The sequence below is a fragment of the Panulirus ornatus genome, chromosome 36, assembly GCF_036320965.1.
Source record: "Panulirus ornatus isolate Po-2019 chromosome 36, ASM3632096v1, whole genome shotgun sequence".
Classification (NCBI taxonomy): domain Eukaryota; kingdom Metazoa; phylum Arthropoda; class Malacostraca; order Decapoda; family Palinuridae; genus Panulirus; species Panulirus ornatus.
Genome location: NC_092259.1, coordinates 12,505,766 through 12,523,789, shown reverse-complemented (window position 1 = coordinate 12,523,789; position 18,024 = coordinate 12,505,766). Strand labels below are relative to the sequence as shown.

The window sequence follows — 18,024 nt, the reverse complement described above, 5'->3', positions numbered from 1 at the left end:
ACCATTTTCCACTTCCATCTGTGTGGATTAGGAAAGCACTATTACTCTCCACCAGAGGATCACCTGTCGTAGACTGCTAGGTCCGTCTCCTGTTATCTGTCTCTCCCATGCACTCGATAACGTCCTCATTAAACCGCCACGTTCTCCTCCTTTATCTGCCTTTCCCATGTACTCGTAAACCCCCGTCAGACCATCAGGTCCTGTCCTCCTGTCTTTTCCCCCTTGACGTGTTACGGTGGTCTTTGTTCCCAACCGAGGACCTCAACAGACGTCATCACACAAGACTTTTAGATCAATAACCTGGCCCACTACCACCACCGACCTATTCATCCTTCCCCCAACCACCAAAAACCACAGCAACGCCGAGAAATGGGAGGCCGCCCCCGACCACCTTTGACAAAAACGGCCACCAATGTTCTCTCTATGACGACCTTTTACCGTAGGTCAGATATCATTTTTTCCCCCCAATACGCAAGACTTTTTTGTTAGTAGGTAACATATGAGACAACCATTCTCAACCAATGATCAATAGTTACATAGAGGGAAAAAAATTGATCCTAGGTGATAGATTAATCCTCGCTCCTTATAAAAGCAAAAGGGAATAGAAGAAATGAAACTCATAAATGAGAGAGGGTGTAGATAGGGTCATGAGAAGTAGCAGGTGAGAACAGCAAGGAGCAGATTATTACAGCAAGGCCAAGTACGGACACCCCTCTACCTCTTGTACATACTTGGTCAGTAATGATAAATAACTGTATTGGTCACCTCAGGAACAGCCAGTGTGTGTGTATATATATATATATATATATATATATATATATATATATATATATATATATATATATATATATATATATATATATATATATATATAATGTGTGTGTGTATGTGTGTGAGAGAGAGGGGGAGAGAATATATCTCATTCACAAAACTCTCAGCCTTTCTGACATACCCCAAACGAACATGACTCGGAATTAAAAAAGCCTCGCCTGAACACAGGCGATCTGCAACTACCCATTCAGGTTATCACAGTGACCATTGATATACCCAGGGCCGGCCATTGAGGCCCACGGGACGCTGTGAAAGGACTCCCTGATCCTGATTAAATCGCATTTCACAAATCCTGCACGTACACAATAACACACGGACGGCCTCCTGGCCATGGTGATCCCTTTGTACCCCTGGCGTCCGACGCCGCTTTTGGCTCCTCCTGCTACGGCGAAGGATGCCCCGGGATTCCGTTTTGTTGATACGTACCCTGAGCGGATGCTGCTGGAAGCTTCGGTGTAAAGGTAAAGGCGACGGACGGACGACGGACGGACGGACGCGAGGCCACTACTATACGCAACCGATAGCTGAGAGTCCACCTTAATCAGACTGATAAGGATTCTTGTGATAGATAACAAACACGACCCACTGCCACGAGGGATGTACGCACAGCTTTGAACGAACGAAGCAGGACGCTAGCAACGTACATACGCCTGAAAATATATGAGACAAAAAAAAAAGACTGTGGACCGATGTGGAAATGGAACACTCACACTAAAGTGAAAAACTCGTAGATGGGGGGGAAAAAAAAAAGGTCTTTTCAGAGAGAGATTTCCAGGTCAGACGTGCTGCAGAGAGATGGTGGGTCGCGCCCGACCTGCGGTGGTTGAGTCTCTCTCTCTCTCTCTCTCTCTCTCTCTCTCTCTCTCTCTCTCTCTCTCTCTCTCTCTCTCTCTCTCTCTCGTCATTCTCCTGATCTTTTCCAGTTCCAGGTGTTGACCCTTTCGCCCTGAAACTTCTTCGTCTCTTGAGGCTTTTTCCAGCGTCGCATCCCTTCGCCTCTTATGGAAAGGGGGGGGGGGGCTGTCCCTCACGCCCCAGTTCCCCTGAGTGTGCCACACCTAACGCAGGCTTGGCTGAAGAGCCCGACGCAGATAAACTGCTGTCTTTAGGTCTGGTTGTGTGTATCAGGCGAGAGTCTTTGCTGGGAGCTCTAAGTGTGGGGAAAGGGCTCTACTGGAGGAGAGAGGAAAGAGAGATTCCTGTTAAAGAGAGATTTAGGGAATAGAGTCAGGGGGGATGAGGAACCCATCAGTGACAGCGATATACTGCTGGGCTCTAGAACCTAACTCGGTCTCTCGGTGGAGCTCTAGGCGTGGGAAAGGGCTCTACGAGAGAGTATACCAGAGGAACCCCTGTTTGAGTAAAAGGGTGTATCATTGGAACATAAGAAGAGCCCCACTGTAGATAGATCATTCGTCTTGTAATATGTAACGTGATTCTACCACTGTGACCCAGTTTTTGGGTATATTGTGAACTCTGCATTCCCCTTTAGCGCCACCGTTCACAAGGTGGGTAGGAGTGCACACTGAATTAGCAGTTTTATGAGGTTATTCAAATCAAGCCCACTAGCCTTCGGGGTCATATCCACCAACAACAGCCCTTGGGGCCACAACCGCCGCTAACCCTTGGGGCCACAACCACTGCTAACCCCGGGGCCACAACCACCGCTAATCCTTGGGGGGCCCACAACCACCACCAACCCTCGGGGCCACAACCCTAGCTAACCCTCGGGCCCACAACCACCACCAACCCTCGGGGCCACAACCACCACCAACCCTCGAGGCCACAACCCTAGCTAACCCTCGGGGCCACAACCACCACCAACCCTCGGGGCCACAACCCTAGCTAACCCTCGGGGCCACAACCACCACCAACCCTCGAGGCCACAACCCTAGCTAACCCTCGGGGCCACAACCACCACCAACCCTCGGGGGCACCAAACCCACCAGCCCTCGGGGCCACCATAACAGGTGATCAGGACCACCATACAATCAACTGATGATAGCATCTCCCCCGCTCGCCACACCTCACAAAGCCGCCACATTTTCCGCGCGTTTAAACCCCCCTTTTCAAACACATACCTGCCACCGTATTGCCTCCGGCCGGCCGCAGAAGATAACAATCCACGTAGGCTCCAATCGTCGACCCCCACACGTTATGGCAACTGGTTCTCGACGATAAAGGGGGGAAAATGGAGACAATGCCAGCATTATCATCTCCATCAGGCCAGAAGCACAGTCATGGGGGAGGGTCTGGCCGACTCCATCCTTAACACACCACGTCCTAAACCTAAACTAAACCGTCGGGTTTACGCACAGTCTGTTGCGGGCAGAGGGGACGGGATGGGCTAGGGTAGGACACAGTGGCAGTGGGAGGGAGTGGGACGGGGCACAACACTGGGAGGGAATGGGATGGGGTACATCGCCGGTGAAGGAGTGGGATGGGGTAGAACAGAGGGAGGGTGTGTGTGTGTGTGTGTGTGTGAGAGAGAGAGAGAGAGAGAGAGAGAGAGAGAGAGAGAGAGAGAGAGAGAGAGAGAGAGAGAGAGAGAGAGAGAGAGAGAGCAGCTGTGTATAATTTCCTGCTCTCGCAACTCTGGTCCTCCCATACTCTACCAGAGCAGTGTTAATCATCTCACGTTAAGAGATCATATGAGCCTCTCTCATTCTCTGTACGTCACACTTGTAATCATTCTGTAAACCATTTTCTCTCTATATGCTTCGTATAAACATGTATTTCTTTGATTTATAAACACGTCCTTTAGTCATGAATGATTAGACGGTATCATCTGGAGTTCCTGAATAGGTTTTATTGATCACTCACAACGGAGTCTTTGTGGAGTCAAGGGAAGGGAGAGGAGAGGGGAGAGAGGCAAATGAGTAAGGGGTGCAGTAGTGAGAGTGTCGGATACAGTAAGTGAGAAATGACCAGGAGGTAATGATAACGGGAATGTGGCGTGGCGAAAAGGTGGGAGGGAAGGGGGGTCTTCGTATACGACCCTCCGTCACCTCCTGCAGACCACAGAACACAGTTCAGAAGTCGTCCGCACGCACACGACCTTAACGGTGACGCCACAGGCACCTTGAGCCTCGGTCCATCTCGCTCCCCGTGCCCGGCCGGACGCGTCGTGCGTCGAGGAACCCAGTGGGTCACTTCCACGAGGGCAGACGACGTACTACGTCTGTTTTCAGCCTGCGTTGACGAGACGCGAGGAGAAGGTCCCTTACGCTGGCCGACCCCTCTCCCACCCTGCTCCACCACAACCACCCATCTCCCTCACCACCACCACCATCCCCATCCCCATCACCACCAAACACCACCATCCCCGCTACCAACGACTCTCGCCGGGACCGTGGGAGGAATGTGGGCTGATTCATTATGTTCCCTTAGGAGGTGGCCAGGCCCGCCTGGGGCATGGAGTGGGGCAGGGGATACCACCAACCCCTCCCACACGACCCCCTCCCTCTCCTGGAGGACAAAAGGTAAGCGCCAGGATACGAAGGAAAGGGGTGTCGGGAGCAGTAGGCATGTGTAGGTAAGGAGGGGTTATGCACAGGTGGTGTGGGAGGAGTAGCTTAAGGAATGGTTATGCACAGGGAGTTGGGGGAAAGGTGTAGACAGGGGAGAGCTATGTAAATGGGTGGCATAATTTGCTGGTTGATCTGGGTAGAGGTGGAACGAGGGGGAGAGATAGATCAGACGAAGGAGAATGAAGATGGGGAGGTAGAGGGGTAGCGAGAGGCGTACAGCAAGGGGCATCGCTGGTTCCGCTTACTGTTTGGCCAAGCTGACGGTAAATACAGATGTATAAACGCTAATAATTCAAAATATTAATTGATATAGTTTTGTAATGCGAATGATTTGGTTAGTTGTCCGGGAGGGACAAAATGTAACAGCAAGTGAATGCACTCTTGGAAGGTGGGCGATGGAAATGGTGTCATGTCACTGGAGGAGTGGATTAGTAGTTGGGGGTTGGGAGGATAATCACATTTACCTGGTTAACTGTGTGTGTGTGTGTGTGTGTGTGTGTGTGTGTGTGTGTGTGTGTGTGGGTCAGCTTAACCCAATAAGGGTGTGGGTAGGTAATGTGTGAGTGTTTGTAGAAGTTGGTTAGTGGGCGAGTGCTATGTTTCGTAAGCATTTGGTTGGACAATATGAAGTAGACACACAGGAGACAAGTGGTGAATATGAAGGCGTCGTGTAGAAAGACCTCACCAGAGGAGGGGGAGCTGCAGGTCACGGGCATAAATACTGGCTAGCGGCCGACCTGCATCACGGCCTGGGAGCACCTGCTCTCTCTCTCTCTCTCTCTCTCTCTCTCTCTCTCTCTCTCTCTCTCTCTCTCTCTCTCTCTCTCTCTCTCTCTCTCTCTCTCCACGGGTGGAGGGTGGATGGGAGAGGAGAAAAAAAAAGGATGGGGAAAAGAAAGGGGAGAGAGGAATTAGATGGCTGTGCCTGCAACGGACGGGGCCTGGAATAAGAAAAAATAAAAAAAAAGAAAGAATACAACGAAGAGGAATGTTCCTGAGGTTGCGGAGCGAGATGGGGAAACCTGGCAGTGATCTGTGCCAGTGACAAGAACACCTGTTATATTGCTCTGTAGTCGGTCACACACACACACACACACACACACACACACACACACACACACACACACACACACAATCTGTATAACTATTCAGTACCGGTCCGAAATAGTAATTCCTACCAGGAGCGACGACAAGCTACAGCATACAAGATGAATCCGCTGTGAAGAACAAGAGATGCTGCAGGAAACATTAGTGGAGGAATAACATACACGTCGAGGCCCCACGTCGCTTACCTGCTGACACACACACACATGAGGAACACCAGGGTAATAACTTCGCGACGTCTGAGACTAAGGACAAACAAACCCGCACACCTTCGTGCAAGGTGGGTCAGGCTAACCAGGTCATAACAAGCATAGGTCTGCATCATCCAATAGCCTGGCAGATCAGGCTCTCGATACCGAGTCGCAGGGATTAAAGGAGAGCCTCCAGTACCCTGAGGGACAGCCTCGTCGAAGGGCAGGCCATTACACTCTTATGGTCGTAACGTCGTGTCCAAAGGTCGTACCGTCGTGCCCAAAGGTCGTAACGTAGTGTCCGAGGGTCGTAACGTCGTGCCCAAGGGTCGTACCCAATGGGTCACTCGTCACATGATATACCTTCCATGTATTTGTGTGATAAGCTGCTGTTTTTGTTGACACTTTTTATTCGGTCGGGAGGGAGAGGTCGTGGTCAGCAGGTGGCGCGGTCTGGCGGTGAATGACGACAGCGCTCCTTAAAACGCACAGGGCATCTCGCCGTGCGGGGTCATGGCTTCCTCTGTACTCCCAGGCGGCAGGCCCCTCAAGTGTGATGGGTGGACAATGGTCGAGTGGGAGTGTCGTGGTGGCCTCAGTGTATAATAGACTCTGGACGGTATCTTGGGCGGGGCGTGTGTCGCCCAAGTACACCGGCGGACGGTGTTGTGGCAACAAGTGTGTCGGCCGACAATGCCCTCGACTAAAGAAAGAACAGAGATCAGGTTGAGGAAGGTCGTGATTTGTTGTGCTCAGCGTTGTAGCTGTTGTTGTTGTTGTAGCCCGTGCTTTAGGTCACTGTCGTAAATGTCGCAGGTGTTCAGGCTGAGCCAGCTGAGGGACACATCCACAGGGTACGACACCGCCCCACCAACCACCACCGGGCCACAGGTGGGTGGGTGAGTCGTCTGGGTGAAAACTATAATCATCACGGTCTTCCCTGCGTCGGGAGGTGGGTGGCGCGGCGCGGCGCGCCCCTCCCCCTGTGCTCTCCCAGATCTTGCGCACATCCTTCAGACAGACGAACTCCCCCGCGTGAGAATAATTGCCCTCCCCTTCCCCTTCACGATTTTCATCATTAACCTGGTGGTAAGTTAGGGTTTAATACCACCAGCATGGTGTACGCTAGGCGACGCAAACGGGGCTACAGGCATCGTATTTTTAGTTTAAAGAAAGTATATATATATATATATATATATATATATATATATATATATATATATATATATATATATATATATATATATATATATTCGACATCATGAACCTAGTGTTAATACTAATCCCAAAACTCTTGATTAACACACATTTCCCAAGCAATAAAATCAGAAAAAACCCCTGTCAAGATTGCAGTTAATCCTGATGTTTATGTATGCAAATTGAGTTATATAAACCCTTGTTTTTACTGCGGCTCTCGCTTGTTCTAACCCCGGGGAAACTTGTCCTCCGATTGGCTGACACGCCCCGATCCCTCCCCGCACCCCCTAGCAAAACTCCCCCCCCCCCCCCCCTTCCCTAACCTCCGGACCAATCATGGAACAGCTCAGCGTAAACAAACGAGTTCCTCTTCAAAAATAACCTCGCGAGAGATGAGGGAGGGGGGAAAAAAATCCCAAACAAACAGGTTTGTACATTACACGCAGAAAAAAAAAAAAAAAATATAGGCCAGATCTCCTCATCTGTACGTCTAACCTGTCTCCCTTAACCCCTCCCCTCACCCACCCGTTCCTTCACTACCACTTCTGAAAGGTTAATTAGCCAGGGGAGATGAGGGACTGTGGCCTGTGAGAGAGAGAGAGAGAGAGAGAGAGAGAGAGAGAGAGAGAGAGAGAGAGAGAGAGAGAGAGAGAGAGAGAGAGAGAGAGGCCGCCCCCACTCCAGAATGATGCTGGTTTATCACTCTTACCAAAGAGGAATTTAAGACTTCAAAACAAACCCTGACCCATAGGTAGATAGATAGATAAAGACAGATAGATAGGCAGACAGGGAATGTGTGGTAGAGAGTCTGGGGTGCGGGTTGAGTGTGTGTTAAGATGTTGCGGCAGCAGGGGGAATGCTGGGCTGGGGGTCGCCTCATTAATAACATTCCACAGTGATTATTGTTTGGGTAATTGTGCATGTGATTGGTGGGAGGGTGGCGGCCCTGAGCAGGATATCGGGCAGTCAAGGTCACGCCCTTGCCTTGACAAGGGCACGGTCGCTGCCCGGTCCCTCTCTCTCCTGCTGGAGGGTCCTGGCAGGACTCCAACCGTGGTGTGCGGGAGGTTGTCTGAGGAGGGGCGGGTGGGTAACCCGCTATGAGGGATAAGTGTTCGTAAGGGGAAGCATGACCCTGAGTGTGGCAGTCGTGTCCACTGGACGGGTGGCGACACCTGATAAAGGGAGAGAAGAGTGAAGATAACATGTCTCTTGCGTTGAAAATGATGATACAAAATATCAGATACTTTATTGAAAGTCATTTTGTTTTTTTTTACCTACTATTTCATCGTGTGAGGACGAACTTAAGAGACTTTCTGGCTGATACAGAGCGAATAAGACCTCAGCTTCTTGGGCAGCTGAGGCAGAGGTACACGTGCGAGAACACGTGTATACAGCAGAGGTCATCCAGCGGGAGGACAGAAGACTTAGGTCACATTTTCCCCCCCAGCGTCCACTGAAATGCCATTTGTTCCCGGGGATAGCCAAAGGGATGGTAGTAAAGCCACGTGTTTAAGAAGGTTATTACTGGCTGCAGGACGTGTACCAGCACGGCTGTCAGGGTCAGCAGTGTGGTACACATCTGTGGGAGAGGTTACGTGGAGGAGCTGTGGTGTGGTACTGGGTCATAGTAAAGGTATAATGGTATGAAGCATTGGTCAATATATGGCAGGGATGTGTGGTATTCAGGTATGGTGGGGGAAAAGCACGGGGAGTGGGTTGTATGAAGCAGAAGGGGGAGAAAGGAGGGCGTAAGGGAAGGTTGATAAAGGGAGTGTAGATGAAGGGGGAGAGGGGACTGAAGGAGGGGTGAAGGGGTAAGAGTAGGTTTTTGGAGGGAGTGGTGGTGATGGGGGAAGGATCCCTGAGGTCAGCTATAACAAAGGATTGTAATGAGGCCCAGTAATTACCGCTTGCAAGACGATTAAATGATAATTTATCACGACATTGCCTTGTGTACCGCCTGGTGTGTGTGTGTGTGTGTGTGTGTGTGTGTGTATGAACACACACACACACATAACGCTAGCAGTATCAAAGGCCTTTGATCATACATACACGTTTTATACAAGGGATATACGCACTATAATTACACCCAGCTGCAGTCTATTATTAAAGCAGTCGTCGAGCGTATACGCAGTTGTTTGTGTGTGTGTGTGTGTGTGTGTGTGTGTGTGTGTGTATCAGGTCCTGACCTCATTAATATAATATATAACACTAATTTCTATCCTCCCTTTATGTTAGGGGAGAATGAACGAGAAGACGAGGCAAGTGATACATGTCTGAGTAAGATTATTTTAGGGACTGGCCTTCCGTCTCGTGCCTGAGGTGTTGCGACGCTGGCAACAAACGTGAGGAGGTTGTTCACGTCGTTGATATTCAGCCTGCCCGTGCGATATGTGGTGTGTGTGTGTGTGTGTGTCGCAATACAGTCAACTGATGGTCCTGTTACAGAGTACCCCAGCTGGTCCAGCCGAAGACCAGGAGCCACCTACCGGTACAATACTGGGAACGAGGTGCTCGCGGGAACCACCTTTTGTCAGCACGGGCCATGAGCCTGCACGTCCCCCCCAGGCTGGGGGACGAGGAGGGGCCCACGTGAAGCATCTCGTCAACACGGGGCATGAGCCTGCACGTCGGTCACTTCTCTGGCCGTTCGAGGAACTTCACACAGCCAGACGAAGAGGAAGTGACGTAGCAACTTGCCATGACAATCATGGCCTCCTATATTCAACGGTCGACCACATCAGCTGCAGTTCTCCGTCGCTAATGGAGGACTTGAAGGTCCATATGTCATCTCCTTCTGTGATCGGTCGCCGTCGCAGTAGCGGACGCACGCCGCCCCTCCCTCATAACCACATACCTGCAAGCTGGTCTCGGGGGTCTCTGTCTTTCTCTCATGGCCGTAACACTGGCAAGTCCCAGGCCCGGGGCATTAACGACCCCATACATCACGTGTAAGCGAGCTTTTAAGGTCCAGGGGAAAAGTGAATTTGTCGCAAATGCAACTCTATTAGAGAGCTGTTACTCTCAGCGATGCGGAGCCGATAACAACTTCCTTGATGTGGGTCACGCCCTCAGGTTTCTGGGCTGTTGTGTTGTATATCTGGTGTACATAAAGCCTCACAAGGCACAAAGGAGACTGACTGCTTGTTCCTCTTATGGTTTGATCATTAAGAGGAACAACATATTGCGTTACCTTAACCCATTGCGAGTGTTGAGCACGACGATACTAACCAAGAAACACGACAAAGCTACCTTGGGGTATTACGGCTTGGCCTACGACTTAAATCTTTATCAAGGGTAAGGGCAAAGGCCAACGTCATTACCTTCAAGAACTGTATTAATGTGCTCAAGGGCCGTACCATCGTGGTCAAGGCCATACCATCGTGCTCAAGGCCATACCATCGAGTTTAAGGGTAGTACCATCGTGCTCATGGCCATACCATGCAGCTTACGGATCGTACCATCGTGCTCAAGGGTCGTATCATCGTGCTCAAGGGTCGTATCATCGTGCTCAAGGGTCGTACCATCGTGCTCAAGGGTCGTACCATCGTGCTCAAGGGTCGTATCATCGTGCTCAGGGGTCGTAACGCCATGTTTCAGGAACAAAGGGGCGAAGTTTGTCAAATTATCCAGGTAAACTGCGGTAGTTACGAAGTGTATATCAAGAGCTCCCCCCCCCCCTCCAGTGTCATCATGCCTGGTAATGGTGCATGAGTAATCCACCATGGCCTCCTGCCTACCCTCCCTGTGCCTTCACCCCAGGTTGGGACCCAGAGTAACAAAACACAATCACTCGATCGTATGTTTTTCTAACGTGTGATCAAGGTGTCTGTGAGACGCCACGACTCTTATGTTGTTATTCATTCAAACTCAGTATTTCCAAAGCATCTTCTCTGTGAAGTTAGCTTGATTTCAACTCGGTCTTTCGTTTTTCGATTTTTTTTTCGGGGGGGAGATGGGGCTGGAGTGGGGATAGGGTGAACGAAAGCACACTTTCTCGACCTCTTGTTTCTTTATATTCAGTTTCCCCTGTCAGGATGTTGTCTTGTTTCCAACAAGGAAACGAACCTGCCCGACTCCATTATTCATCAGCATGACCACTGCCTCTTGTAAACACAGCCTGGTGCAGGACTACACTACTTTGTCTACCAACTCCAAAATAAGTGGGCTTATATTTTGAAGGGACTGTAAGTGGTTATATATTTTGAAGGGACAGTAAGTGGTTATATATTTTGGAGGCACAAAGAGTGCGTACACTTTCGGGGTTAAATTAATGGCCATATAATATGGGGGTAAAGTAAGTAGGCATATATTTTGGAGGTAAAGTAAGTGGGCATATATTTTGGAGGTAAAGTAAGTGGGTATATATTTTGGAGGTACATTTAGTAGTGTATTTTGGAGGTACATTAAGCGGACATGTATTTTGGTGGAGGCAGGAGAGGCAGGACTAAGGTCAGTGGATTGTGTTGCACTCAAGTGTAAACACCTCAGATCCAAGCTGAAGGAAACGTACCCTTAGGTTTTATCTTCATAATAAATCCTGAATTAATTATTGTACAGACTGGTTTATTGTTCCTTGTTGTTGCTGGAAGTGGGTTCTGCATATTCATAATTGCAGTGGTAACTGGTGATATGTTTTGGTTAACGAGGGAGTTGACACTTTAACCAGGTCCTGCGTGACTAGCAGGAGTCCTGGTGAAGGGCGATTACTGGTCGTGTGAGAACGTGTACTGATGGTGGTGAGGGACGTGTACTGGTGGTAGGGGGCGAGTACTGGTGATGGGGACGGGTACTTGGGGACGGGTACTTGTGGGGCGTGTGTGTACTGGTGATGGGGGCGTGTACTGGTGGCGGTGAAAGGCGTGTACAAGAGGGCGGGTCACGTATCATTGGTGGGCGGGCCATGTACTAACCTTGGTGGTGGCGGTGGCGTGGTGGGCGGGTCCGACGGGCTCGTTGGTGACCTGGATGGCCAGGTAGGGCGTGTTGAGGAGCGGCCACGCCCCCTCCACACTGCAGGTCATGTAGGAACCGGTGAAGGTCTTCAGGTGGGGGTCACCGAAGAGGCCGCAGTGGGCGGGCACGTCGCTGCCGAGGTAGCGGCACACGTCCTGGCCTTCCGTCGGGGTAGGTCCGAGCCCGCCGTTGGCGTCCAGGTTGGCCTGGGGGGCCGTCTCTTGCGCCAGGATCTCTGTGCAGTTGAAGAGCTCCATGTAGCTGGCCAGCATGCGCTCCACGCTGTGGTAGTGGATGTTGCCCTTACACTGGCCGCTGTGGGCGGCCGTGCACTGGACGTACCGGTGCACCAGGGAGCAGTAGGCCAGGTTGGCTCCCTCCGCCACCCCAGCATCCCTACCACTCAAGAAGGCATCGGTACACTCGTCCAGACCGCAGTCCTCAGCCACACCTGCAACATAAAAGAGACATCCCGTAATACACCGACGTGACAAATACATTCTTAGGAAAACTGGAACAAGCAGTGAACTTGAGAGAGAGAGAGAGAGAGAGAGAGAGAGAGAGAGAGAGAGAGAGAGAGAGAGAGAGAGAGAGAGAGAGAGAGAGAGAGAGAGCTTCTATGAAATGTAATTGCTTCTTTTGTAGGGCTAAGGTTTAGAAGCGGGCGAGTGCAGTCTCCAACCCTGGCCACATTCCAGGTTTACGACATGACACGAGTGTGTCTATCTGTACCTTGGATGTGCCTCAGTCACCCATCACTTCCCTGCACCTTGAGACAGGGAGGTTCGACACCAGCTGAGTCGAATGAGCTTTATAGCAGTCAGAGTCGGTGCCCTCTAAATAAGACTCTCAGGTTTTAAACGATATGTTGGTGAACGACATTTAAGAAATCTTATTCTGTGTGATGTTCGAGTTTCGTGGGCAACGTGTCGCAATGGCATGCAAGACAAGTGGTCTGTATATTTTGGAAGAAAAACAACAGTTCGTGTACCGTCTCTCATCTCCATGAGCACAACAGTGTGACTAAGGAACTCGACGGTGTTGTTCTTGGACATGGTAGTACGATCCTTGAGCACGACGGTACGACCCTGGAGCTCAACGGTACGATCCTTGAGCACGACGGTGCGACCCTGGAACTCAACGGTACGATCCTTGAGCACGACGAAACGGTCCTTAAGTGAGACGGTAGGATCCGTGAGTACGGCGGTTCGACCATTCAGCACGACGGTACGATCCTCAAACACGACGGTACGTTTCTGGAGCTCGACGGGGATGATGAAGGCTTGGCCTCTCACCTGATCGTACCACCGCGCTCAAGGCTCGTACCATCGTCCTTAAGGAGTTTAACTGACTAAGAAAAAACAAAAACACGACACTGAGGACGGTTCAAACCGGTTGGGGCAGTGAGCGAACCCATGGCAGAGTGTACAGTGCGTGGGGCCACAATCACCAGCGTGGGAACGCTACAGGGGACCTCCTCTGGCTGGGCAATGTAAACCATCTTGTCTGAGTTACTGGAGAAAATGTATTTTTGCGTGTGTGTGTTTGGGCTCGATAGGGAAAGGAATTGTGGGTTCATCTGGTACCAAGGACACGTCGCAGGTGATGTTTGAAGGGCTGGAATAGAGCAGAAACAAACACACACTTCATATATATATATATATATATATATATATATATATATATATATATATATATATATATATATCAGTGTTTGCTTGGAAAGAACGGTGTTCCTCAGGGAAAGGGTCTTGCTCCGCATGTTTTGACTCCAATTACTCACATTAAGCTTGAGTGATAGACGAAAACAAAACCAGAGCACCATCTGCCCCCGGGGATGGCACCAGAACACGTATGTAAACAACATCGGACTCTGATACCAACACACTTATTTCATTTGGTGAATGAAATATGATAATGCTCAGAGGAGATAATGTAGTTCTCAACTCTTTATTGTCTCTTGAGAGCGAAACACACCCCCACCGTGACAGATGTCTCTCACACGAGACAGGACATTCTCATTACGAGCTGAGAGAGGAGACTCAAAGATCTGGAAGTGATTACGTCGTATGACCTCATTTACAAGAGGCAACACAGCGAGGGTATAGCTACTGAGTCAGCGGCAGTGGTGGCACAGATACTGCCTACCTTCCAAAACTATATATATATATATATATATATATATATATATATATATATATATATATATATGACGTAAGCGTTGTGGAAGTTTTAGTCCACAAAACCGCAGTGTGTGTCCCTACGTCCAAGTTGATTAAAAGATCGGAAAAAATAAATGCTGGTTACTTATAAATGCGATAAGTAACTGGGATGCCATCTCCCTGTTAGTGAGGTAATTATGATTCATGTTTTGCAAGTGGTGTTTTTTTTTTTTGCGCGCGCGGGAAACGCTAAGGTTTTCGTGTTAAGAGGCTTTTCTTACGCCGCCATGATCGTTAAACACGTCAGCAGGTCTGACATTCCATAAAAAGAAAGACATAAGTCAGGGTGTTCCCTTGTGTATAGTATCTCAGGTCTTATAACCTCTCAGTCTCAAGACCAGCTGGCTTCACACACACACACACACACACACACACACACACACACACACACACACACACACACATAAGGTGGAAGGAAGTACTTTTATAGATATTTCACTAAATTAAATGGCGACATTGTGAATGCTTGACAGCATGCAGAAATTTAAACGGTTATATGATAAAGTTCTTAAAAGGGCCCCACGTGTGTAGAACTCCCTCCCCGCACTGTACAAATATGTATTTCCAAACAGATGACTCCACAAACGTTAGTGATAACGGCCATGATGAAATAATAAAGAGTAGAACAAAAATAACTCATGCAGGCAATAATTCCTTCACCAACAGCGCATTTAATGCCGAAGGACACAGGTGTCAGGTAGTGAAACTACCACTCAGTTCAGGAAGAAACCTCGGGGGGTGTGTAGAACACTCAGGCCATGGTAACACTCACCGGTGCGTCCACACGACACCAACGGTGAATAATGAAGTTCCACTTCCTTTGTTGCCGGGCGATTATCGCGAAAATATTCCCCAGCCAACATTCTCATCGTTCATGTATCAACTAAACGACCATAACAAGACATGTCATCACGCTACCGCAACACCCCCTCTGGAACCTTTCCAGTACGTGCAGTTTGGAACGTCGCCAGCAGACGGCCTGGGTCTTCTCTCGTCCAGGCTCGGGGGGAAAAAGGGGAATGTGGCATAAATATCCTTCAGTGCGTTATTTGAAACATTTTAGTTCACAGTTTGGAATGTCGTTAGCAAATGACCTGGAATACAGCCAATACAAGTCCTGGAACGCGGCCAGTGCAGGGAATGGAACTCCGCCTCTACGCGGTCTTGGGGGTTGGCAGTATATACTCATGAACGCCAGCAGTACACAGTAAGGATTGGAACCATAATTAGCACGTTATCCTCAAATATTCCCTAGAAGAGCAATTCACAATGAGAAGGGGTTGTTCGTAAGACAAGAGCCCTTGTCAGGTAAAGACCTGGCGAATCTAACAACAAAAGCAAGAACAGGAGAGTAATTTCGCGTCAGGAAAGCTGCAATACTATCATCTGGAACACTAATAATACAGTTCTTTTACTGTGCCTTTACAGGCTGGAACGCTGGAAAACATTATGGCATGCGACAACTGCATCACAGGCGATAATCACAGCAACACACTGCACTGTCGCCATCTCTGGTCCTGGAAGATGGCCACGAGACTTCCATCTCTCCTGCAGGTACACCGTACGGAATGTCTACACAATAAACTCTGGAATTTTACAGATGGTTATGGAACGTTCTTCCTACTACGTGGGGCTCGAATGCCCCATAAAAGGCGTAGGTATTTCAATACCTGGAAGAAGTATGGAACGCTTTAGCTGCATCTCCATAAAACGTTTGGGTCTGGAATGCTGCACCAACCGAGTCTGAAACAGCAACACGGCTGCACCTGGAAAGCAACAACTGTCGTGTCTAGATCATACGAACAGCTGCACCCGAAACGTAACAATAGGGTCTGGAAAATCAGAACACGTACTTCGGGGGCCTCACAATTGTTTCTTCTGATGGGGAAAAAAGTGGGATCTGGATCATATCAGCGGCGTTGGAAACACCGGCTGTTGGTTGTGTAATATCGAGACACATTACCTCAAGGCGTTAACATCAGCGATGGCTGAAACGTCCCAGAAAATAAACATTTGGGAAAGCTGAGACGATGACACAGGAGCCACATCATATAGTATAACCAGGTGCGGACGGCTGGAAGTTGACCAGGTCAGAAACATCAACACAGCAGCTATGGCCGGGCTGTCGCCTCGGTCTCCCGAGCACAAGTATGCACATTTCGCCTGTCTAGCGTCTGTCCACGCTTAACGGAGCGTTGACACGCAACGCAGGCGTTACGATGGATGTGATTAGTCGGGGCCCTGAGTCGGGTGGTGAAGCGGGGGGTGGGGGCAAGTGGATCATCCGCCTGGGATGGATCGCTCCACTCCTTGGGTGGAAGAGCGCTTTCCAGGCCCGGAACTGAGGAAGCCAGAGACAAGGGCCGCAGAAACTGGATCGCACTCATTGTGGATTATAAGACGAAACAAACAGAAATGTGAGACAAGAACAGTCGAGACGAACGAACATGGCCACAAGGAAACGGAATCATCTATATAAGGAAATGCTTTTAGTGGTGGACGAGGGAATAACCAACTCGCACCTTGACGGAATTACAGGCTCCAGGGTACCGGAAGATATGTCACAAAACAAGGGGTATGGGGCGCCAGGAAACACGACAACGGATACGAGGAACAAAAATGCAAACTTAGAACATAATTACGGACACAGTCAGCTGTCACTTGGCAACACGAAAAGCAATTAAATGTCTCAGAAAAAGAACGTAATCACACGCACTCTTGACAGCAATTGTTTTTAAATGCTGTTTGGGACAACAGACTAGACGTACAGGCTCCACTATATACAACATACAGGATTTTAAGGCTCCATGGTACAAAATCCTGGTATGATATGTTACACAAGACAGTAATGTACGAGTAAACGTTGGATAAAATTGTACCAAAACTTCCATGACAACAAAATTAAATGAGGCTCCAGGAAATATTTGAGTATGGTTCTACCCTACACTAAAATGAATATCTTGTGATGATACAAAATGGTAATACGCACTATCAGTTCTGTGATATGGTATTGAAATACCAAATTTAATTACGGTATTTTTTTTCCTCTTACAAGTTGTGGCAACAAGAAAATGTGACTAACAGTATGTAGCTAAAGTGGTCCGACATAATTACGAGGTGTTTTGCAATGATATTTTTTTTTCTTTCCGTAAGAAATGGTATCACTCTTTCTAAATACGCCATCAACCAATCAACGCCGCGTTTACATGCACCCAGTTCGTGCCCCGCTTGAGCACAACCAATCAACGTTCTCTTACATTACGCACTGTACTGTTGCAAGAGCCAATATATATATATATATATATATATATATATATATATATATATATATATATATATATATATATATATATATATTACACGACGTTTAGACCCTTGGGTAATACGGTACGAACTGTGAGCTCCACAGTGCAATTATTGAGTACCACGGGACGACCTTCGAGCACGACGGTACGACCCTTAAGTGTGATTACCCTGCCAATAGTTGCGACTTTATCCTCGAGGGTCGTAACGTCGTGCTCAAGACGTTATTTGTTTTCACAGTTTCACATTTAAGTGCTTGGGTTTTCTTCCTCTTCAGCGTGAGGATTTCTGGTTGGCTTCCTCCCACACACGGAGCACTCTTGGTTGGCTTCTCCTCACTCAGTGAGTATTCCTGTTTGGTTCCTTCCCACTCAGCGAGCTTTCCTGGTTGGCTTACTCCCACGCATGAAGCATTCCTGGTTGGCTTCTCCGTACTCATTGGAGTATTTCTGTTTGGTTTCTTCCCACTCAGCGAGCATTTTGGTTGGCTTCCTCTCACTCAGCAAGCATTTCTGGTTGGCTTTGTCCCTCGGTGTTCTGTCTCAATTTGACTTCCTCCTCTCCTGACCCACTGTGAGATCATCTTCCTTCTATCTGCTGTAATATCCCGCTTAAAGAGTCCTCACTACCCACCTTCTGAAATCTTCGACGTAAGTCCTCGTTTCATTACCGCCTTCTGCGTCAAGT

The 18,024-nt window shown here is 48.9% G+C and overlaps 1 protein-coding gene across 2 annotated transcripts in view; it reads right to left on the bottom strand.

Moving 5' to 3' along the window:
- The window catches only part of LOC139760357 (repulsive guidance molecule B-like), a 130,384-nt gene that overhangs the window by 40,414 nt on the left and 71,946 nt on the right, over window positions 1-18,024 (bottom strand). For both annotated transcript variants that reach the window (XM_071683418.1, XM_071683419.1), the window contains one exon: window positions 11,770-12,263. In XM_071683418.1, the coding sequence (XP_071539519.1) occupies window positions 11,770-12,263 (494 nt within the window). The remainder of the gene's footprint in view (window positions 1-11,769; window positions 12,264-18,024) is intronic.